The sequence below is a fragment of the Eretmochelys imbricata genome, chromosome 5, assembly GCF_965152235.1.
Source record: "Eretmochelys imbricata isolate rEreImb1 chromosome 5, rEreImb1.hap1, whole genome shotgun sequence".
NCBI classification, from domain to species: domain Eukaryota; kingdom Metazoa; phylum Chordata; order Testudines; family Cheloniidae; genus Eretmochelys; species Eretmochelys imbricata.
The window spans coordinates 932,558-957,107 of record NC_135576.1 but is presented as its reverse complement, the minus strand read 5'-3'; the positions used below and the strand labels follow the sequence as shown (position 1 = coordinate 957,107).

The 24,550-nt window shown below is 58.0% G+C and overlaps 1 protein-coding gene across 1 annotated transcript in view; it reads right to left on the bottom strand.

The window, feature by feature from the left end:
• NPR2 (natriuretic peptide receptor 2) overlaps positions 1-24,142 on the bottom strand; it is a 56,609-nt gene extending 32,467 nt beyond the window's left edge. Inside the window, exons 1-2 of the mRNA XM_077818068.1 lie at positions 23,422-24,142; positions 2,014-2,213 (exon numbers count right to left, since the gene is read on the bottom strand). Of these exons, the coding sequence (XP_077674194.1) occupies positions 2,014-2,213; positions 23,422-24,142 (921 nt within the window). The remainder of the gene's footprint in view (positions 1-2,013; positions 2,214-23,421) is intronic.
• Positions 24,143-24,550: the final 408 nt, after the last annotated feature.

Sequence of the window (24,550 nt, the reverse complement as noted above, 5' to 3'; positions counted from 1 at the left end):
TTTGCAGTCCATGGAGAACTCCACTGCAGCACCTCCCTATAGCCCTCTTAACAGTCCACGTCGCCTGAGGGGTGCCCCCCTGCCTGCACGCCTACACCCCGAGAACCAGCAAGGACAAGCCCAGCTTCCTGTACATTGACGCGAGAGAGCCACGACTGCGGCATGGGTGGCCAACACGGGATGAAAGAGACAAGAATGTTCTTTCCCCTTGTTTAGTTCTGTTCCTTTCTTTCTAACTTTGTATCATATTGGTTTTTAATTGCACATCGTTTCTATGCACTGGTTTTGGTACCCAATAAAATCGATTTGGGGGAATACCATTTATCTTTATTTCGCCACACAGGATACAATAGGCCTAGTGCTACTGAAAGCACGCCCGACTTGTTATTGTCCAGGGCACCAGAAGTCTTGGGCTCGGCGACACACAGTGTCATAATGATAAAGGTACAGCACGCAGCGCCAAATTAACAGGTCCACTGACAAACTGCTATAATCAGAAATGGTCACCAGCCCCCACACAATTCGTAACAGCCCCAACACGTAAGGGCCAGCTGGAGCACTGTCCCCCACACCACATTGCTCTGGCTCACTGGTAAAGGGCTCTTTCAAGGCCTCCCACAACCACACAGCTCTGCACTGAGCTCTTCTCACAGTCCTTCTGTCTAGCTGGTCAAACTCAGCAGACAGCCACTCCCCCGCCATGCCAGCGGCAGCTTTCTCCCCAGTGCCTCACTGATATTCTGCAGGACACAACAGACAGCTCTAACCATTGGGATGTTTTTCTCACTGAGATCCAATCTTGTGAGCAAACACCAGCAGCGTCTCTTCACTTAACCAAAAGCACATTCCACTGGCGCATCTTTCCTCGGTGCTGTCCAGGGGGCCGGTGTACGGTTTCCTGAGCCAGAGGAGTAAGGGGTAGTCTGGGTCCCCCAGGATCACTACCGGCATTTCAGCATCACCAGAGATGATCCCCTGGTCGGGAAAGAAAGTCCCTGCCTGCAGCTTTCTGAGCAGCGCTATCTTCTAAAGATGTGCACGTCCCCTGTGCACGTCACGCACCTCCCCTGACCAGCCAACGCTGATGCCGGTGAAGTGTCCCCGGAGGTGCACCAGCCCTTTCTGCTGATGTGCTCTGTGGCAAGGTCGTCTGGGGCCAAAATACAGCGATACGCGCCGTCTATTGCTCCACCACTGTTCGGGAACCCCACAGCTGCAAATCCAGCCACTACGTCCTACACGCTGCCAAGAGCCACGGTCCTGCCTAACAGGAGACGATTAATGGCCCTGGGGGCTCGCAGGACAATGGCCTGCGCTGTGCATTTTCCAATTGCAAACTGATTTCCCACTGACCGGCACCACCACCCTTCCCCAAAAGCCAGTGTGATGCCGGACGATGCGAGTTCGCGCTGGGACACCGACCCACGGAGCGCTGCCCTGAGCATGGCCACAGCGCCGGGACCCCAGCAGGCGCCTGCAGGAGCGACGCACCAAGTGCAGCGGCGTCCTGCCGCGAACCGGGCGCCAGCCACTGTCTGCAGCGTAGACGTGGCCCGAGGCGGCTCCTGCAGGGCCCTGAGTCAGCCGCTGAGGGGGAGGCCTGCGGAGAAGAACCCACTCCAGGCGGGAGGTGCTGGGGGGCAGGACTGTGCCGGCTGCAGCTGGGAGGAGGGCTGCCTAGCGTTCTATCTGAAAGCCTGCTCGTTGAGCTCATGAGGAGACACGCTGAGCTGGGGCTGGAGGGGTAGGGGCAATGGGTTCCTAGGCGGGGAATGCTTCATTCTCTTCGGACCGGGTGGTGCTCCTTTAAGAAGCCCTGAGAAGGGGAAAGCAGAGGCTGAGCAGTGCAGGGTTGCTCTGGAGGCAGAGGGAGACAGGGACCGTGTGCACCCACAGGCCCAGGGCTGGAGTCTTGGAGGCTGTGGGACTGCCTGGGGGCTGGCACCCTGGAGGGTCGCTCCGCAGGGACTGGCGTGGGACAGGCCCAAGCCAAGCCCCAGCCCCGGGGGGTACCTGGAAGGCCTGACGCAGGCCCACGTCCTGACTCTGTCTGTTCTGCCAGGGTTTCAAGGCGTCGCGAGCGGCATTGGCACGCAGGCTCTCCCCAAACACGTCCACGTAGAAGAAGACATAGTCGCCATTAGTCAGGCTCTCCCGCTGGGCCAGCCTCATAATCCGGTGCAACATCTCCAGGGGGCCGCAGATGTAGATGACTGTGGGGGTGGGAAACACAGGGGCAGCGTCAGTCACTGTGGGGAAGAGAGGGGAGGGAAGGGGCAGTGTCAGTTTGCTGCAGAGGAGGGGGACAGGCTGTGTCAGTCGCTGCGGGGCAGAGACAGGTGGAGGAGGGGGGACAGGCTGTGTCAGTCGCTGCGGGGCAGAGACAGGCGGAGAATGGGGGGTGATGAGGTGTCAGTCACTGAGGGGCAGAGACAGGTGGAAGAGGGGGGACAGGAAGTGTCAGTCATTGTGGGGCAGAGACAGGCGGAGATTAGAATGGGGGTGATGAGGTGTCAGTCGCTGCAGGGCAGAGACAGGTGGAGGAGGGGGGACAGGCTGTGTCAGTCGCTGCGGGGCAGAGACAGGCGGAGAATGGGGGTGATGAGGTGTCAGTCGCTGCAGGGCAGAGACAGGTGGAGGAGGGGGGACAGGCTGTGTCAGTCGCTGCGGGGCAGAGACAGGCGGAGAATGGGGGTGATGAGGTGTCAGTCACTGAGGGGCAGAGGCAGGTGGAAGATGGGGGACAGGAAGTGTCAGTCATTGTGGGGCAGAGACAGGTGGAGAATGGGGGACAGGCTGTGTCAGTCGCTGGAGGGCAGAGACAGGCGGAGAGCATAAGCATCAGTCACAATGCACAGCACAACCACATGCCCCTGCTCACAGCCCCAGGCCTGGGCTCTCCCGAGGCTGGCCAGCTGGGACCTGCCTTGCAGCTCAGGGCTGCGGGCCCCCTGGGAACACTCAGAGCCGTCTTGGGCAGGAAAAGCTGGGAGCCTGCGCAGAGCTGGGGGACTGGTCCCAGTGTAATGCAGGGCCCCGAGCCCTGACGGTCCAGCCTGACGGAAGGGCAGTGCAGGAGGCTCAGGGCCGATGCAGCGCTCACACCAGATCAGCAGAGGAACGTACCCAGAGCCCACCCCCACCACGTGGACAGGTTCGCAGGCACATGGGTACTGCCAGACAGGACTGAACCGGCACCCATCAGCCCAGGGCCCCGACCATGGGCAGTGCTAGATACTCCAGAGGAAGGCGCAACAACCCCACAGTCGCAGGTGTGGGATTATGTACCCCACCTCAGGTCCCACCCTGGTCTCTAATAGTTAGAGATTGCTTCAAGCCCTGAGAACAACGTTTAATCTCCCTGCCAGAACTGTTAGCATTAACTGCACCCTGACTATTGCTGTAATGCTCAGGAATGGCCAATCCCCTTTGAAACTTGTTAAAAGTTTGGCCTCAATTAAATCCTGTGGCAGTGAGTTCCACAGGTTAATTACATACCGTGTGAAAAAGAGTTTCCTTTGATCCATTTTCAATGTCCCTCCTTTCTCCTTGTGGGGGGAGCTGGGGACAGGGAAAGTTCCCAGTCTACCTTTCTATTTAAGGCGACTTCACTCCCACAAAAAACCCTCAATGCTCCATCATCCCCATCTGGACGGCACTTCTGCACCCCAACCCCCCCCAACAAGTCACCCCCCCCCAGTGAGTCACCCCCCGGGACAGCACATTTGCACCTCAACCCCACCCCCAACAAGTCACCCTCCTGAGACGGCCCCTCCACATCCCAACCTCCCCAATGAGCCATCCCCCCATGACAGCTCCTCCACACCCCAATCTCCTCCCCAACAAGAACCACCCCTCTGGAACAGCCCCTCCACACGGCCTAGGGTTGCCAGGTGCCCCCTTTTTCGACCGGAAAGTTCAGTCAAAAAGGGCACCTGACAGTGTCCAGTCAGAAACACTGACCAGACACCCAAAGTCCTGCAGGGGCGCCAGGACCGTTGGGGCCAAGCAGGCGGGCAGGGAGGCGCTGTGAGGGGATCGGGCACAGAGCTGGCAGCGGGGGCAGCAAGGGGCCATGCCCCCCACTTTGCTCCTCCCAGCGTGTGCCCGCACGGGAGTCTCCATTCCCACCTCCTCCAGCAGCGGGAGAAGGGGCAGCAGCGCCAGGGATGGGCCGCCCAGGCTCCCCACCCTGCTCCTGCCCCGCTGCCCTTCGCAAACCCGCCCCCGCCCCCCACATCAGCGCCCCTGCTGCACTGCTGCCCGCTCCCACCTTGCATGGGTGAGTGGCTGGGGCAGAGTGCCCCCAGCCCAGGGCAGCTCACGGGGAAGGAGATCCCTGCTCCCTCGGGCAGGGGGGCTGCACCTACCCCTTGGCAGTGTTTCACCTCACTGCCGACACCCTGCACACAGAGCCTGCAGCTGCCCTGTCCCCAGCCAGCCCCTGTGGCGGCAAAACCCCTGTGTGCCCCGCTCCCACAATGGGGCCGGCTTGGCTCCGAGCCTCATCCCCCTTCCTGGGCACGCACCCTGGCCCCGCAGCCCTCCCCCATCCCTGCGCAGGACCTAGAGCCAGCTCCCCTGCCACTCATTCCCCAGGAGGACCACAGATACCACAGTGTCCCCCCCCCACCCGATCCCAACACCCTGGAATTACTATGTGTTGTATCCTCGCCTCTGGTGTGTACGTGTGTGCGGGGGGGGGGGGTCATGTCAGTATTGGAGTTTATTTAAAGGTCTTTGACTTTTTTGGGAATCTTTTTTGGGGAGGGCGCTGAGGTTTAGCTCAGTTGAGTCAGTATCTCCCCTTCTCCCCACATTCTTCCCTCAATGATGTGTCTTAAAGAGGGTCCTAAACACCCGCTGCCCTGTCGGGGTTATTCCAGGACTTGCCTGGTTGAGCTGTGGACCTTTTCTCTGCACAGCGCAGAGAGCTCTGTAGAGAGGACCGCGTCACCTGCTCTCAATGTGAGCTCGCGGAAGGTGGGGCTCAGGTGCTGGCTCTTTGGATAGAGGAGGGGGCAAGAACGAACTTCTCAGCCAAAACGAACATGCAGCCAGCAAAAGTCCCTGTTTTGCTCTCGTCGTACGGAGGGGAGAGGGGGAATCAGAGCAGGTGTCCGTTGCTGAAATGCATTTCCTGTGTTTATATCTCAGGCCGCACCGTACTTGTGTAGTAACTCTCAGCATCCCAACGGTTCTCTGCTGAAGGGTTGTTCTGGCAGCAGGCTCATCCCTCGTCTTGCGCACAGCGTCTCTGGCGCGCTGCGGTGGTAGGGATACAAGTAATGGTACTTAATGCAGTAGGAGTGAGCAACTCCTTGACACTTCCCAGAGTACCCTGACAAATACCAAGATAAGTATTACAGCGAAGCTTCACCACCCCCTTTCCTCAGAACATGTGATAAGGGTTAAGATTGGAAGAGGGGGTAGGAAACACACAATTTCCTGCAGTGATTCCTCCTTTGGGGTTTAGGTGTTTTTGTTTTGATTGGAGGGGAAACGAGTGAGTGGGGGCAAGGCCTCAGGGAGATGGGTCAAAGCAGGGTGTCCCGTTTCCATGCACCACTACAGACTAGGGACCGAATGGCTCGGCAGCAGTTCTGCGGAAAAGGACCTAGGGGTGACAGTGGACGAGAAGCTGGATATGAGTCAACAGTGTGCCCTTGTTGCCAAGAAGGCCAATGGCATTTTGGGATGTATAAGTAGGGGCATTGCCAGCAGATCGAGGGACGTGATCGTTCCCCTCTATTCAACACAGGTGAGGCCTCATCTGGAGTACTGTGTCCAGTTTTGGGCCCCACACTACAAGAAGGATGTGGATAAATTGGAGAGAGTCCAGCAGAGGGCAACAAAAATGATTAGGGGGCTGGAACACGTGACTTATGAGGAAAGGCTGAGGGAACTGGGATTGTTTAGTCTGCAGAAGAGAAGAATGAGGGGGGATTTGATAGCTGCTTTCAACTACCTGAAAGGGGTGCCAAAGAGGATGGCTCTAGATTGTTCTCAGTGGTAGCAGATGACAGAACAAGGAGTGATGGTCTCAAGTTGCAGTGGGGGAGGTTTAGGTTGGATATTAGGAAAAACTTTTTCACTGGGAGGGTGGTAAAGCACTGGAAGGGGTTACCTAGGGAGGTGGTGGAATCTCCTTCCTGAGAGGTTTTTAAGGTCAGGCTTGACAAAGCCCTGGCTGGGATGATTGAGTTGGGGATTGGTCCTGCTTTGAGCAGGGAGTTGGACTAGATGACCTCCTGAGGTCCCTTCCAACCCTGATATTCTATGATTCTAACTGGAAAGTTGGCAACCCTATCACACACAATCCCCCAATGAGTCTATGACGCAGTGGTAATGTTCTTAATGTTTTGTCTGAATACTGTGTGCGCCTCAGTTTCCCCTATGTGTTACTCAAGTACCTAGGTGGTGCGACAAGGGTGTGTGATCATTGCAGAGGCCCCTAGAGGGCAAGTGTGACACCGACTGGCTGCCTGAGACAGAGAATGGCTGACAACCTGTATCCTGCCAACTGATGGCCAGAGCAGGCCCCTGCAAGAATCAGCTGGGGATGTTAGAGAACAAAGAGAGAGGTGGAGGCCAAGTGAGGTGACCTGCTGTTTGCCCAGGAAAGAGACAATGCCCGGAGGGGGCAGCTGGGCCTGACAGAGGCTGGGCTCCTGCAAGCTGGTCAGTCTCCTGTTTTGGGACTCAGGGAGAATGGGGGGAGCCCTGGGCTCTGGAGCCCCCCCCCAAGATGGACTTTGCTGAATGTTAGTTCAGAAACCAGGAACAAGCTCTGCTCTACGCTGGGTTCCCCTGTGATGAAGTGGCACTGTTTTTAATGTTTCCTCTGAATATTGTGAGGGTGCCTCAGTTTCCCCTATGCAGATCTTAAGTATCTAGGTGGTGGGATAAGGGTGTATGATCGTTGCAGAGCCCTAGAGGGCAGGTGTGTGCAGGGGTCTGGACACAGAGAATGGCCAACACCCTGTTTCCTGGCAACTTCCTGCAAGGTGAGAGCTAAAGGGTTGGAGAACAAAGGAATCAGGTGACCTCCTGGCCAGGAAAGGGACAAAGCCCAGAGGAAGAGGGGCTGGAGGGAGTTTCAGTTGGGGGCTGGCTGGGACATGGAGTGAAGTGCAGACGTGGTTGTCTGGCTCACTGCCCCCCAAAATGGACACAGCTGAGGGGTCCTGTTCTCCACACCTACAAGCTCTGTGTTAGACCGTGTTCCTGTCGTCTAATAAACCTCTGTTTTACTGGCTGGCTGAGAGTCACGTCTGACTGTGAAGTTGGGGGGCAGGACCCTCTGGCTTCCCCAGGACCCCGCCTGAGCGGACTCGCTGTGGGAAGAGCACGGAGGGGCAGAGGAGGCCGAATGCTCCGAGGTCAGACCCAGGAAGGGGGAAGCTGTGTGAGCTGTGTGTCCTGCAGACAGGCTGCTCACAGAGAGGAGACTGCCCCAGAGTCCTGCCTGGCTTCGTAGGGAGCAGTTCCAGAGCATCGCCCGGGGACACCGTGATATCCCCACACCTAATAACCCGTCTGTGTCACACGCTGGCTGGGTCACTGCTGGCTGTGGAGTGGGGGCCAGAGCCCTTTGGAGGGGTGAGGCTCCCCAGGGGGACTCACTGTGGGAAGCTCCCGGGGCAAGCAGGGGGCTGAACGCTCCAAGGTCAGACCCAGGAGGTGCCGAAGCCAAGCAGGCTCCTTGCCCTGGTGAGGGTGCCCTGAGATGCTGCCCCAGAGTCGTCTAACTTCATCCAGAGCCGTTCTCACTGAGACTCCGTGACAGTCACCCCCCGGAACAGCCCCAACGTGCCCCGAATCACTCCCCGGCTCAGCCCCCCCCAGTGAGAGTCACCGCCCCCCCGGGACAGCCCCTCCACCTCCCACCAAGGCGAGTTGGGGGTCGTTGCCAATGCCTTCCCAGCAGCCTCTGGCTGGCTGAGCCAGGCCTTCCCCGGCTAATCCACTCACTGCACAGGGACCAGCCGGCTGCACCGCAGCCCCAGCCCCCATTAGCTGGTTCCCCAGAGAGCCGGTGGCTCCCAGCTGCCTGTGCCGGGCACGCAGACAGAGGCTCTGCGACTGGTCAGGGGGAGAGACGCAGCCAGGGCTGAGGGGGGAGTGAACTGGGCCCTGACAAGAGCCGGCCAGTCCCAACGCACCGGCATGTCTCCTCCCCAGCCCAGCCCCTCTCCTGGCACCCTCAGCCTAGAGCGCCCCAGGGCCAGATCTCCCCAGCTCTCCAGGGCTGTCTGCAGCCAGGAGCTGGGGGCTCCTCCCTCGACCCCCCAGCGCTCGGTGCTCCTGGTGCTCATTCGCTGTATTCGGCGCCCGTGTAGCACGAGCGGCCTCGGAGCAGGGCAGCACTGCAGCCCCGGACGCTTGGGAACACAGGCCGTGCCAGGCCCTGGACGACTCGGCCCGCCAGTGCCTGATGCCGTAGCCCAGGCGTTTACAACCTTTTTAGAATCACAGAATATCAGGGTTGGAAGGGACCTCAGGAGGTCATCTAGTCCAACCTCCCTGCTCAAAGCAGGACCAATCGCCAATTTTTGCCCCACATCCCTAAATGGCCCCCTCAAGGATTGAACTCACAACCCTGGGTTTAGCAGGCCAATGCTCAAACCACTGAGCTATCCCTCCCCCGCAACATGCGATACAAAGTGCCCGGCCTGCCTGTGGCCCAACAATTGCTAAACGCCGGGGCCGGTGCTAGGGGTACCAAGCAGGGCAATTGCCTGGGACCCCTGCAGAGCTAAGATGCTCAAGCTTCGGCTTCAGGCCTGGGTGGTGGGGCTCGGGCTTCGGCTTTCTGTCCTGAGCCCCAGTGAGTCTAACACCAGCCTTGCTCTCTGGTTTATCTTGGCGGCCCCGGACACCTGGTTGAGAACTGCTGCGCCAGAGGAAGGCGTAACCCTCTGCGTAGCTGCACCAGGCCCCTGCCCACCTGGCTCAGTGCTGTGTGGCTGATGCTGGGCGTGTTACTTGCAGTGCCAACGAGGCTAGTTAGACTACTGCGAGCAGCAGAGGTGAAGGGGCTGGTGCCTGGTCAGGGCCACTGCCCTTGCTGGACGGGGCAAGACCCTTCACCCAGCCAATATGGCGCCACCCCTGCCCTGAGCGGCCCCCACCACCTGCCAGGGAACCTCCCAGCAGAGACAGACCAACGTCTGGGGAGCGAGGGTTTTCCCCAGGAATTGAAACTGGGGGAGTGTTTGAATTTACCGGGGAGGAGGTGTCAAGGCCGCAGAGGGCTGAGACCGTGAGGGTGAAGGTGGCTGTATGGTATGATAGTAAAAACTGAAAAACGTTCATGACCATTTCATTAGATTTAACTCACGTTTTAAAATCATCACACAAATTAAAGTTGGCTACTCAAGCCTTTTATGAAGCACGACATCTGCATCCTTCTTGGTTTTTTGTAATAATTTTGCATAACTCTGTTAATGAACTTCTTGAATGCAATGCTACAGCTCACTTCATCAGATGCATACCGTGGAAACTGCAGCAGACTTTATATATACACAGAGAATATGAAACAATACCTCCTCCCACCCCACTGTCCTGCTGGTAATAGCTTATCTAAAGTAATCGTCAGGTTAGGCCATTTCCAGCACAAATCCAGGTTTTCTCACCCTCCACCCCCCCACACAAATTCACTCTCCTGCTGGTGATAGCCCATCCAAAGTGACAACTCTCTACACAATGTGCATGATAATGAAGTTAGGCCATTTCCTGCACAAATCCAGGTTCTCTCACTCCCTCACCCCCCTCCAAAAACCCACCCCCATACACTCACAGACTCACTCTCCTGCTGGTAATAGCTCGTCCAAACTGACCACTCTCCAAGTTTAAATCCAAGTTAAACCAGAACATCTGGGGGGGGGGGGGAGGAGAAAACAAGAGGAAATAGGCTACCTTGCATAATGACTTAGCCACTCCCAGTCTCTATTTAAGCCTAAATTAATAGTATCCAATTTGCAAATGAATTCCAATTCAGCAGTTTCTCGCTGGAGTCTGGATTTGAAGTTTTTTTGTTTTAAGATAGCGACCTTCATGTCTGTGATTGCGTGACCAGAGAGATTGAAGTGTTCTCCGACTGGTTTATGAATGTTATAATTCTTGACAAATCAGATGTCAAGAATTATAACATTCATAAACCAGTCGGAGAACACTTCAATCTCTCTGGTCACGCAATCACAGACATGAAGGTCGCTATCTTAAAACAAAAAAACTTCAAATCCAGACTCCAGCGAGAAACTGCTGAATTGGAATTCATTTGCAAATTGGATACTATTAATTTAGGCTTAAATAGAGACTGGGAGTGGCTAAGTCATTATGCAAGGTAGCCTATTTCCTCTTGTTTTCTCCTCCCCCCCCCCCCCCCCCCCAGATGTTCTGGTTTAACTTGGATTTAAACTTGGAGAGTGGTCAGTTTGGACGAGCTATTACCAGCAGGAGAGTGAGTCTGTGTGTGTATGGGGGTGGGTTTTTGGAGGGGGGTGAGGGAGTGAGAGAACCTGGATTTGTGCAGGAAATGGCCTAACTTCATTATCGTGCACATTGTGTAAAGAGTTGTCACTTTGGATGGGCTATCACCAGCAGGAGAGTGAATTTGTGTGGGGGGGTGGAGGGTGAGAAAACCTGGATTTGTGCTGGAAATGGCCTAACCTGACGATTACTTTAGATAAGCTATTACCAGCAGGACAGTGGGGTGGGAGGAGGTATTGTTTCATATTCTCTGTGTATATATAAAGTCTGCTGCAGTTTCCACGGTATGCATCTGATGAAGTGAGCTGTAGCTCACGAAAGCTCATGCTCAAATAAATTGGTTAGTCTCTAAGGTGCCACAAGTACTCCTTTTCTTTTTGCGAATACAGACTAACACGGCTGTTACTCTGAAACTTGAATGCAATGCGTTCATCTTCGGTGGCTTCTCGTGTGTCCGGTACTTCCAGTCCTTCAACTGATAGGCTCATTAGTTCAGTCACAGGATCAGGCAGAAGGCGACTTCTTTCTGAACACAAAATTTGATTCAATGAGGCAAAAGAACGCTCAGCTGTGGCTGCTGTGACTGGGAGTAGCAAGAGAGGAATTCCGACTTCTTTCCTCCCAAGAAACAGAGCACAACGATCGGGCTAAGCCACGAGCGATGATAAAAAAGAAGTTGAAGTCAAATCTTCATTCGTCGTATGATATTCCACTCTGTGTTCAAATTCTCTATTCTCTCTGGAGCACACGGCAGCCCCATGGCTGCTTGTGCCTCACTCCCCTCAGCTGTCAGTGTTTTATAGGACAGGAATCTGTAAAAGCTACGTAGAGGTTGAGTAGAATCTAGAGGTCGCTGTTGTAGATTTTTAAGAATCAAGTCTGTATACTTTTTCAGTTGTCTTAAACACTTCTTGTCCTTTTCACTTAAGGATTCAATACAAAAGCCTTCATTAGTCAGCTTCTGGACTGAAGTCTTTCCTTCTTCCAGTACTTTTTCAATGGATAGCTCTCGGATTGATCCAAACGTAGCTTCTGTTGCTGGACAAAGATCTACGACTGTTGTAGCAGATGCCCGGATGGCATTGTTTAATGGCCCAAGTGGTTTCCACAGTAGACTTACGAGAGAGAGAGAGAATGGCAATAGTCTTCTCTGAACGTAGTAGCAAAAGTAATCCACCAGCCTCACTACTTAGATCCATCCCACCTTGGTAGGACTTTCCAAAGCCAGTAATAACGGCTGGAGTAATTTTAAGACAACAGTCAAAGATCGCTCATGAGAAAGCCAGCGGGTTTTCCCAGGTTGGACTAATTTGAACTTCAGTCTCAGTGTATCTTCTATTTGTTTCCAAGATATTCAGTCTTTTTGGACTCTTACTGAAAAAAGAATATAATGAAGACATTAAATTTATAGCTTTTTTAATGTCTTTTGAAGATTCTGCAGCTCGTCCTAGTGCTAGTTGGAGTAGATGGCCTCTGCAGTGTGTATAGGAGAGGCTAGGGCTACACTTTTCTCTGAGCAAAGCTTGTGCTCCACCGTATCTTCCAGAGAAGTTTGCGGCTCCATCAAATGCACAAGCAGCTATCTCTTTGGGGTCCAATTGACAAGCATTTAATTCTTCTAAGGATGTGGGTTGTCACAGATGCAGCCGATGTGTCTTCTATAACTTGAACATCTAGAAACGCATCTACTGGCCTATCACTGACATCAAGATAACGTACACAATGACTTAATACTTGATGCCCGTCATGGAGTCCCTGGGCGATGCTCTGGAACTGCTCCCTACAAAGCCAGGCAGGACTCTGGGGAAGTCTCCTCTCAATTTTTTGAATGTGGTGAGAGAGTTCTTCACTTTTTCAACTGTTGAGTCTTTCACTGTTGCACTGCATGCATCTAGCCAGTCAGTTGAGTTTCCTGCAGAAAGACAGTGAGCATTTGCTGGTCTTGTTCGGAACCAGTTGTTCAACTCCAGGATGAACAAGTGACAATGCACTTAACATTGGCCTCCGGTTTGTAGCGTGTGGTATCTCTTGCTTAAATGGAAAGTAGGATGCCACAGCCATGTTTGTTCACATGAACTGTGTTGTGTCTCCAGCATTCTTACCAACCTCATTAAGTACTTCTAAAATTGCCTTTGAAACTGGGCTTATGAGGCTTTCTGTATGTTGATGCACTCCACAGGCATGGTGTTTTGCAGCCTTTCCACATAGTTTGTCAGCATTCGCTTTGCTGATCAGTCTGACAAACCAAGCTCCTCCACTTTTACCAATTATAGCATTAGGAAGCTTTCCTTCTTCGTAAGCTTCTTTGCAAGAGATGCACCATTAGCCATCTTTTGTAACTTCAATAAATGGGAACACTTTGACCGACAAACATCAGGAAATGCCTTTAGGTTTTGGAGACACTGTTTCTTCAGTAGGTAGCTGTATTCATGCTTCAGGCTGGTCGGATGTAGATACACCACTTGAACCTTCAGACGACATGTAGATATGTTCTTGGTTCTTGACGTGTTCTTCACCTTAGTTGGTTTTTGAGGCCTTTGAGTGGAAAAATTGTTGCATTGTTTTTTGTCTTTTCATTTTCACTTTGACCTGCAACATATAAAAGAGATATGAATAAAGTAAATGTTTTGTTAGGATAATGCAAATTTAACATAAGGGTAACGCAAAATACACCAAAACACATAACAGTTCTAGATTTCTAAAACAAATATAATTTTTTTTAAAATTTATTTAATTTAAATTGACTTTTGAAAAGTAAGCCATCATGGGATAAGAGGGAAGTCCTCTCATGGATTAAAAGATAGGAAACAAAGGGTAGGAATAAATTATCAGTTTTCAGAATGGAGAGAGGTAAACAGTGGTGTCCCTGAGGGGTCGGTACTGGGCCCAGTCCTATTCAACATACTCATAAATGATCTGGGAAAAGGGGTAAACAGTGAGGTGGCAAAAATTGCAGATGATACAAAACTATTCAAGATAGTTAAGTCCAAAGCAGACTGCGAACAGTTACAAAGGGATCTCACAAAACTGGGTGACTGGGCAACAAAATGGCAGGTGAAATTCCGTGTTGATCAATGCAAAGTAATGCACATTGGAAACCATCATCCCAACTAGCCATAGCAAGTGACGGCATCTAAATTAGCTGTTACCACTCAAGAAAGATCTTGGAGTCATTGTTCTCTGAAAACATCCACTCAATGTGCAGGGGCAGTCAACAAAGCAAACAGAATGTTGGGAATCATTAAGAAAGGGAGCGATAATAAGACAGAAAATATCATGTTGCCTCTATATAAACCCATGGAACGCCCACACCTTGAATACTGCGTGCAGATCTGGTCACCCCATCCCAAAAAAGGTATACTGGAATTGGAAAAGGTACAGAGAGGGGTAACGAAAATGATTAGGGGCATGACACAGGAGGAGAGATTAAAATGACTAGGAATTTTCAGTTTAGAAAAGAGATGACTAAGGGGGGATATGATAGAGGTCTATAAAATCTTGACTGGGGGTGTGAAGAAAATGAATAAGGAAATGTTATTTAATCCTTCACATAACACAAGAACTAGCAGTCACCCAATGAAATTAAATGGCAGCAGGTTTTTAAAAAAAAAACACAAAAGGAAGTATTTCTGCACATAACATAAAGTCAACCTGTGGACCTCCTTGCCAGGGGATGCTGTGAAGCCCAAACTATAACAGGATTAAAAAAGGAACTAGATAAATTCTGGAGAATAGGTCCATCAGTGGCTATTAGCCAGGATGGGGATGGATGCAACACCATGCTCTGAGTGTCCCTCGCCTGTGTGCCAGAAGCTTGGAATGGGCGACAGGGGATGGGTCGCTTGATGATTGCCCTGTTCTGGTCATTCCCTCTGGGGCACCTGGCCTTGACCACTGTCGGCAGACAGGATATTGGGCTATATGGACAGTTGATCTGACCCAGTGTGGTCATTCTTATGTAAAAAATAATTATAATAATAAAAATGTTTAGTACAGAAACTCCCCAACATAATGACCTCTCAAGATAGCAACAATGTGAGATAACAACCTTGGCAAATAATGTATTTTAAAAATCTTGGCCTCCTAGGAAACATATGTATATAAGTTTCCATTCCCAGTCACAAATCTAGTATTCTGGAGCAAAGTCACTAAAATATAGTCCAACAAACAAATGTTTATTTAACGTGCCCCTCACTTTTCCCTCCACCGCACCCCACTCACCGCTGTTGTCCTTGGTCAGTGGAGACTCAGAGTTCAGAGGTGCTTTCACGTGAGTTCATCTCCCAGGTGGGGGCAAGAAGGCACCTTGCTCGTTCCTCCAGCTGCTCACTGTTCGCTCTGGCCACTGCTGTTCGTTGTGCCACTGTTCACTCCACCGCTCGGTTGCCAATGGCCCTGCACCATCACCTTCTGCTGCCACCTGCCACTTTGACCTCTGCAAGTCGGTCTCTTGAGGTTCCACCGGCTCTTAGTGATTTCAGCTGAGCGCTCAGGGGGGAACCTCGCTGCGAGTGCAGACTGGGCCGTCTCTGCCACAGAAACACTGTCCCCACAGCAGGTCTAAGCACTTAGATCTGATTATCAGTGACTTCAGCTGTAGGGGTCACTTAACAGAACAAAAGACTCTCTATGGAGCCTGATCAGCTCTGTCTTTAAACAGTGGAGAGGGGCAGGTCAAATCGTACTTGTGACTCAGGCAGACCATCAAGCAAAACACCTGTCCCCACCCTCCCTCTCTCTCTCTCGATGCCCTCAATCAGCACAGGTGAAGTACAGTTCTACTGCCCTTTACTCAGACAATAAGAACAACAACATTTCATTCCCACCCACCTCCCCCCACATTCAAGTGATTTGTAACCCAGCTCCAGCCAAAATCTATCACTTGGGCAAGGCAGCTCTGTTTGCTGGATACCTCAGTAGATGAGGTGTGAATGTAAATACAAGCTGGTCCTGAAGCCTTTCCCCCCAGCCCCCAGCTCATCACTAGCTGTCCGGGAGAGTGTGACATTGCACTCTATATGATTTTATGAAAATATGCTAATGAGTGTGAATATGATGTAACTTGAATATACTTCATGCAAAAGGTCTCTTGTAAGGTATCATTACAAAGCTTCTAATCTACTGAGTGTGGTCATCCTAGTTGTATGTATGTATCATTCTTGTATCTGAAACTAGAAATATGAAGTATAACTCTGAGGGCCTATTGTAACGATGCAAAGTGTGGGCCATTAATAGTGGTTTGGAATTTTGATGGCTCTGTTTACTTGTAAGTCTTTACTTGTGCTGGCAAGTGGGTAATGAAGCCTTACAGTGACATGTGATCATGTCAGCTGAACTGGAATACATCTTTAAGCTGGTGCTTTTCCATTTAGAAGGAGGGACGGGGACCCAGAGAGGGACAAAGGATTCCCACCTTGTGCCAAAGCTATATAAAGGGGTGGAACAGAACAAAGGGGGCGGCAGTCATGAGAAATCCCCTAGCTACCACCTGAGCTGGAACAAAGACTGTACCAGGGAAAAGGATTGGGCCCAGACTAGGAAGGCGTCCAGTCTGTGTTAGAAGCTTATTGAAACATCTCTGCGGGTGACATTTTATCTGTATTCAGATTTCTTACTGTATTAGGCTTAGACTTGTGTGTTTTATTTTATTTTGCTTGGTAATTCACTTTGTTCTGTCTGTTATTACTCGGAACCACTTAAATCCTACTTTGTGTATTTAATAAAATCACTTTTTACTTATTAATTAACCCAGAGTATGTATTAATACCGGGGGGGAGGGGCGGTCAGCTGTGCATCTCTCTCTATCAGTGTTACAGAGGGCGAACAATTTACACGTTTACCCTGTATAAGCTAAAACGGATTTATTTGGGGTTTGGACCCCATTGGGAGTTGGGTATCTGAGTGCTGGAGACAGGAACACCCCTTAAGCTGTTTTCAGTTAAGCCTACAGCTTTTGAGGGACGTGGTTCAGACCTGAGTCTGTGTTTGTAGCAGGCTGGCGTGTCTGGCTCAAACCAGGCAAGGGTTCCGGAGTCCCAGGCTGCCAGGGAAAACGGGCTCAGAGGTAGTCCCAGCACACCAGGTGGCAGGTCCCGCGGGGGGTTCTGTGACCCAACCCGTCAGAGAGAACTCATTTAGACTTTGCTTACAAATCGTCATTTGAAATTATTAGGTTGGTCAACATCACTGACATTGTCATAAAAACAACAGCTGTATAAGGAAGCTAGTCTATGTTCATACTTTTCAAATCTGTGATACTTTTTCAGATACGCGTATTTTACCATACACTGTATATGCTTTAAAGTGTGTATTAATGTTTCCATTTCAATTCAAATTTCCAAACAATCACTAAATTGGCAACACTGAATGTAACTAGTTCACAAAACTGGGCGGGGGATTGGGGAAATTCAGGGCTGTGTAGGGAAATCCCTATGGGGAACAGTGGATAAACTGTCTCAGCTCTGCAGGGGCAGCCCCACACACAGCACAGGGCGCCAGGAGCCCATCATGGGATGGGTCCAGCTTGGGAATCCCGCTCCCCGGAGGATGGGGACAGTGGAGAACTCGGCCTGTCGGTGAGAGTGCTGAACCCGACCCCGTCCCACACTACATTCAGGGCTGCCCCGGACGGAGTCCAGTGTCCCGAACCTGCTCGCCTCCATGCCCTGAGCTCCCCAGTGCACGGCCCTCATGGCACTGGGGATCCCTGGACCAGCCCTGCCCCCACCCACAAGCTAGCTGGGGGCCAACAGAGGGAGGGAAGGTGAGGGGACGGGGGTGGGGGACAGGCAGCTCACTGGGGAAGAATGGGAAGTTCACCTGGCTCCTTCTCCCCTGGCACCCGGTCCACCCAGCCCCTCACCCACCCCCCGCTCTCACCCCCCCCACTGACACCCACAACCCCCCACCCGGGCTGTCACTCAACGTGCCTCTTCACTACAAAAAAGGCTCCTAACTCGGTCACAAGAGCAGCGCAGACATGACCCGTGGCTCGCCGAGTTCTAGCCCAGGCTGCCCCACAGGGTGTAACTAGGCTGCTGGGCCCGGTGAAATGCCACGGAGCCGAGTCAGCGCCGTGAATGGAACTCGAGGTAGGAACACACCTTTCCAGCAGTGCGGAAACAGCCCCGCACGCACCCACCCCCGCACACCCTCTCGCGCACACCCACCCGCACGCACCCACCCGCACACCCTCTCGCACCCTCTCGCACCCACCCACCCGCACCCACCCGCACGCACACCCGCACCCACCCGCACACACCCACCCGCACACACCCCCGCACGCACCCACCCGCACACCCTCTCGCGCACACCCACCCGCACGCACCCACCCGCACGCACCCACCCACCCTCTCGCGCACACCCACCCGCACGCACCCACCCGCACACCCTCTCGCACCCACCCGCACGCACCCACCCGCACACACCCGCACGCACCCACCTGCACACCCTCTCGCACCCACCCCGCACACCCTCTCGCGCACACCCACCCGCACGCACCCACCCGCACGCACCCACCTGCACACCCTCTCGCGCACACCCACCCGCATGCACCCACCCCCGCACACCCTCTCGCACCCACCCCCGCACACCCTCTCGCGCACACCCACCCGCACGCACCCACCCGCACGCACCCACCCGCACGCACCCACCTGCACACCCACCCGCATGCACCCACCCCCGCACACCCTCTCGCACCCACCCCCGCACACCCTCTCGCGCACACCCACCCGCACGCACCCACCCGCACACACCCACCTGCACACCCTCTCGCGCACACCCACCCGCATGCACCCACCCCCGCACACCCTCTCGCACCCACCCCCGCACACCCTCTCGCGCACACCCACCCGCACGCACCCACCCTCTCGCACCCACCCGCACGCACCCACCCGCACGCACCCCCGCACGCACCCACCTGCACACCCTCTCGCACCCACCCCGCACACCCTCTCGCGCACACCCACCCGCACGCACCCACCCGCACGCACCCACCCGCACACCCTCTCGCGCACACCCACCCGCATGCACCCACCCCCGCACACCCACCCGCACACCCACCCCCGCACACCCTCTCGCACCCACCCCTGCACACCCTCTCGCGCACACCCACCCGCACGCACCCACCCGCACGCACCCACCTGCACACCCTCTCGCACCCACCCCGCACACCCTCTCGCGCACACCCACCCGCACGCACCCACCCGCACACCCTCTCGCACCCACCCGCACGCACCCACCCGCACGCACCCACCCGCACACCCTCTCGCGCACACCCACCCGCATGCACCCACCCGCATGCACCCACCCCCGCACACCCACCCGCACACCCACCCCCGCACACCCACCCCCGCACCCACCCCCGCACACCCTCTCGCGCACACCCACCCGCACGCACCCACCCGCACACCCGCACGCACCCACCCGCACGCACCCACCTGCACACCCTCTCGCGCACACCCACCCGCATGCACCCACCCCCGCACACCCACCCTCTCGCACCCACCCCCGCACACCCTCTCGCGCACACCCACCCGCACGCACCCACCCGCACGCACCCCCACATGCACCCACCCCCGCACACCCACCCGCACCCACCCCCGCACGCACCCTCTCGCGCGCGCACCCACCCCCGCACGCACCCACCCCCGCACGCACCCACCCCCGCACGCACCCCCACATGCACCCTCTCACACACACCCCCGCACGCAACCACCCTCGCACGCAACCACCCTCTCCCTCTCCCCACCTCAGGCTGCGGCCCGAGAGCCGATGGTGCCCGAGCATGACAGGCCTGTTGCTGCATGTCGCACTAGCCAGGAGCCAGAACATGGACATCCCCCCACAGCGCCTTCCCAGGGTCAGCCGCTCCAAGGGAAGCCCCCCTGTGCCCCCCTGGTCTGACCCCCGTAGGACGCGGGACGGAGGCGCCAGGAGCAGATCTCTTTGCAACCCATCCCATCCTGAGTGAAAAAACGGTCACTGGGGGAGAACCCACCTCAGCCCTTGGACACTCATCCCCAGGGTTCATAACCCTCCCCCCGCCCTGCCCCTCACCCAGCTCCTCTCTCTCGGCACACCCGGACCAGAGCTTATGGCCCTGCCTGTCCCCCCTTTGCTAAGTGCCCATGGAGAATGAAAGTGCCGTTTCTAGGGTGGCCGGCAGGGGGGTTCAATCCCTAGGGTGGGGGATGAGGGGGACCCCCTGCAGAGACTTGTATGATCTTACAGGAGAAAAAATGATATACATGAATGTGACCCCCAACCAGCCAGCCCCTCCCCGTCCCTGCGTGTCCCAAGCCAGCCCCCCCGCATGCCCCCAGCCATCCAGCCAGCCCCCCACACCTCTAGCTAGCTCCCATAGAATCCAACCGGCCCCACAGACATCCTCAGTGAGACCCATGTGCCAGCCACCCCCAGACAGACCTCCAGTCAAACCCCTTCGCCAACCCCCCACATGCTGGGCACTGCTCCCCTTGTAGGCCTCCAGCCAGCCCCACGTACCAGGCCGACCCCAGCAAGTAGCAAAGTAGGGACCTGCCCTTTCCCACTGCTCCAGCCTCGCACCTGCCCCCCATCCCCTGCTCTGGCATCTCCAGAACTCAGCCCCCACCTGCCCCTCTTCCTCTTATCCCCCGGCCCAGCCCCTCTGCCCCCGACGGTGCCTCACCCGGCCCCGGGCCTGCCTTTGATGGGGGACAGGCTTCAAAACTGGCCCCGGCTGCTCTGCGGGCTCCTCTGGACGGGGCAGAAAACTTCTGGGGGAAGCCTGCTGTGAGCTGCGCCCCTTGGCTCAGCCCCGGCCCTGGGGCCAGGAGCCCCGACACCCACATGGGGCAGAGCCTGGCACAGCCGAGGATCCCTGGCCAAAGCCGCCAGGCTCCAAGCGGGGTGAAAACATGTTTGGGTTTGCGGCAGCGGCAGGAATGTGCAGGTCCCTGGATTCCGGCGCTAATTGGAAACAGAGCAGCTGCCCTGCCGGTGCCTCCCCGGACAGGAAGGGGACAGCCAGGCTGCTCTCCCCAGCCAGGCCGGAGCATTGCCCACAGCCCCCGGCCCGCCAGCTGAAATCCCCTCCCCAAGGGGGCCCCTGGCCCCAGCAGGGGGGCCAGAGGCGGGGAGCAGCCAGGGCTCCCCCCAGCCCGCGAGCAGGCCGGTGGAGGAGGCTGCGGCAGGAATGTCACAGGGTGCCGCAGGCCAAGCCCCGGCACACAGGCCTGCCCACGCCCACGCGGGGGAGAGGGGGCCGCACCGGGGGCTGGAGCAGGGCAGCAGAGGAGAGGCGGCTGCGGGGCGGGGGAGACGCCAGGCTCTGGCACAGGGCTGGGCGCTGGAAGGAGCCAGGAGGGCGCAGGGTCCTGGTTCCAGCATCGCTCCCAGGCAGGGATCCACTAGCTCCGGCCTAAGGCCCACCTTCCGTCTCAGCCCAGCGCTTCTCAGGTTGGTCTCAGGCCTTCAGCCCAAGCTGAGGCCTGCTGGCCCCACAACGAGTGGGGCAGAGCGGGAGCTCCCTTCTAGCCCCTAGTGCAGTGCTTAGGACGTTCACCTGGGACGTGGGAGACGCCGCGCACCCAGAGCACGATGAGCAGAGGAGACCTGGCTGTGGAGTTTCCGCACCCCGAGCAATGGGGCCAGTCAGTCGCTGCCACCCCTATAAATAACTAACCCATCCCTGGAGCAGGGACTTAGCAGGGGTCTCCAGCACCTGGCGGGTGCCCTGGCCACTGGACCACCCCTAAGGCCCCTCCTCTGGCCTGGCCCAACTGCCCACTGTCAGTCACACAGCCCTGGTGCTGGTGTGAGGGCCGAGTCACTGACCCCTCCCTGATCTGAGCGTCGGGCCCTGGGGGCCCAGCATTCAGACCCTTGGCTAAGTTCAGGGGCCGGGTCCCCTCACGCTCACAGGGATGCAAAGCCCCCCCAAGGGCCAGGTCACTGCAGCTCCCAGTTCCTAACGCTCAGCAGCAAGAACTGAGGCCAGAACCGCGTCTCCAGCCTGGGCCTGCACCCACCTGCCCCAGCATGAGTGTGGGGCAGCACAGGGGGCTCCCCAGGCTCAGCACCTGGGGCAGGAGCCAGTGCGAAGCACCGACTGCCCCAGGCCCCACTCCTGCTGTGGCCAGGCTTCCTGGGAGCAGAGCGGAGTGCCCACCAGCCACGCCGGCTCCAGCATCCCGACTCCCTGCCCTTCTTAATGACACAGCATCTTAGGATCCATTAGCCAGCAGCCGAGCAGCTGCCTCCGGAATCAATAACCCCTTCTCATCAATAATGAACCAGCCTCAGGCTGCCCTTGGGCTCCAGCTGCTCTGTAATCCTCTCCATTTCCTCCTGCTCCCAATATAGCCGCTCTCCCAGGGCCACCTCCCCAGGCCGGCGGCAGCTTTATCAATCCATCAGCAGGCTGGCGCAGCCCCCAGCCCCCTCCCCCATCACCCGGGCCTGGAATCCCAGCTCCGTCCATCTGCCGGGAAAAGTCACGCACTTGGTTCCAGCTCCGCGCTCTGCTCCCTTGCAGCTGCCCCTCCTGGGGACCGTGCTGGGGCCGGAGAAAGTGACACTGCCCAGCCTGGCCCAAAGGGCGCACGGCAGCTCAGAGATTGGCACTGCTCTGCCGCTCCTGCCAGGGGGTTTAGCCCACGTTGCCTTCCCCAAGCTCTGCCCAGGCCAAACCCCACCCCCCGCATGGCGCTAGAATGTCCTTTGCCACTACCGCGCTGCCCCCTCCCCTCTGCTTGTCTCTCGCTCTGCATCAGCGCGGCGCCCGGCCCGACGGGGCCCCCGTCTCGGCCGGGGCCCGGGCAGCGCCCGGCCCGACGGGGCCCCCGTCTCGGCCGGGGCCCGGGCAGCGCCCGGCCCGACGGGGCCCCCGTCTCGGCCGGGGCCCGGGCAGCGCCCGGCCCGACGGGGCCCCCGTCTCGGCCGGGGCCCGGGCAGCGCCCGGCCCGACGGGGCCCCCGTCTCGGCCGGGGCCTAAGTGCTGCTATCCCAAATAATAATCAAGTCCCACCCAGTGCCCCGGAGCCAGCCCAGGAACCCACACCGGAGCCAGGCCTACAAAGCCTATGGGGGGGGGGCTGCGCCGGAGGGGTGCGGTTCCTGTAGGGCGCAGCCCGGGGCTGGGGGCTCCCGGCTAGTTCGTTCCCCTCTGGCTGGTCTCACCCCCCTGCCTGGGCACAGGGCTCAGCCCAGGAGCCACTGGGGTCTCTCCTGGCTCCTGCTGGCCCCGCCCCACCCCGCAGCTCCCTTTACACTTCGGCCGGAGCCGCTGCGTCCCCCGCCGCAGGCCCCCAGAGCTGAGCCGCCCACGCTCCAGGCTGGGAGCAGCAAGCGCCTGCCCCGGCTCCCCGCTCCCCGCTCCGCGCCCCCCTGCGGCTCGACCGCTTTTGCCCCCACTCCGCCCCCCGAGACCGCCGGACGGCCACAGCGCCGGGCAGGCTGGGTCCAACCCGGCCGAGGAGAGCTGGGCGGCTGGTGCTCCTGGGCTGGGGGCGGCGGGGCTGCGCCGGACCGGGACTGCCCCTCGCAGCGGGCCGGGCAGGGGCTGCCTCCAGCGGTTGTGCCCTGTGCCGGGGCGGGGACGGCGCTGGGGCAGGTGCCTTGGAGCGTGGAGGAGACCAAGGCGTGGCCGGTGGCTGGGCACCGGGCGGAACCCCGGGCTGATACCGAGACTCCTCGGGGCGCGGCGATGCCTCCTGCTCCGCTGATGCTCCAGCGCGCCCGGCGGTACCTCCCGCGCGGGCACTCAGCCCAATTTCCAAAGGGCTGCGCGCGCCCTCGGTGCCCACCCAGAGAGCAAAAGGGGGAAGGACCCCCCAGTGCGCCCCGCCCCGCGCAGCGCCCCGCGCAGCCCGGCCGCTGCGCCCCGCCCCGCGCACCCCGCGCAGAGCCCCGCGCAGCCCGGCCGCTGCGCCCCCGCGCACTCACCGCGCCCGCTGGCCCGGATGAAGTGGATGGCCGCGTCCGCGCCGCCCTCGTCGGGCGCGTAGATGTGGTACCGCACGGTGAGGTTGAGCGCCTCCTGGAGCTCCTGGTACACGCCCTCGATGGTGAAGTAGTAGGGCCGGTCGTCGGTCTTGTGGTCGGCGTAGAGCAGCGCGGCGCGGGCGCTCCAGTTGAAGTGCGCGTGGAGCTGCGAGACGAAGGCGCCGAGCTGCGGCGCCGAGGGCCCGGTGCGCACCGTGGTGCCGTAGTGGCCGCGCTTGTGGCTGAAGCCGGTGGCCACCGCCCCGGCCGTGATGAGCGGCAGGCGCCAGTGCGAGGCGAAGCGCCCCACCGAGGCGGCCGCGTAGACGCAGCCCGGCCCGAAGAGCACGTCGGGGTCGTGGTAGAGCTTCAGGTCCACGGCGTTGAGGGGCGCCACGTACTCGGAGCAGGCGCCCTCCAGCTCCGAGCTCCTGAAGTGGAGGCGGACGGCGAGCGGGCCGGGCAGCAGCGGGGGGTCGCCGCGCTCCAGCGCCTCGAGCGCCAGGCGGATGGCGGGGCCCACGCGCGGCCAGGCCCACGCGTAGCTCACGTTGCGCTCGGGCAGCACCACGGCCAGGCTCAGGCTGCGGTTCGCGCCCTCGGGCTCGGCGCGCCCGGCGGCCCGCAGCGCGGCCAGGAGCAGCAGCCGGAGCAGCAGCAGCAGCCGCGGCGGCGGCGCCATGGGGGGCCCGGCCCGGCCCCGCTCCGCCCCGCTGCGCGGCCCCCTGCCCAGCCCCGGCCGGCGGCTCCCTGCTGCCGCCGCGCGCTGGCTCCGAATGCGCCCGGCTCCCCGGGAGCGGCCGCCTCCGCCCCCCGGCCCCCGCCCCCGGCCCCGGCCCCGCTGCCCTGCGCCTCCCTCCGGACGTGACTGCACAGAGCCCGCCGCCGCGGAGCCAGCCCAGCGCCCCCTGCCGCCGCCAGCCCCGCGCGACCCCGCCGGGCCCCCGGGCTGCGCGCGGGCCGGGGCCGGGGCCGGGGCCGGGCCGGGGCGCTGCTCGGGCCTGGAAGCGGATCCGCGGCCCCGCGGCCCCGGCCGCTGCTGCTCGCCGGGGGAGCCAGGGGCCGGCGCCAGAGCTGGGCGCCCCCCCGG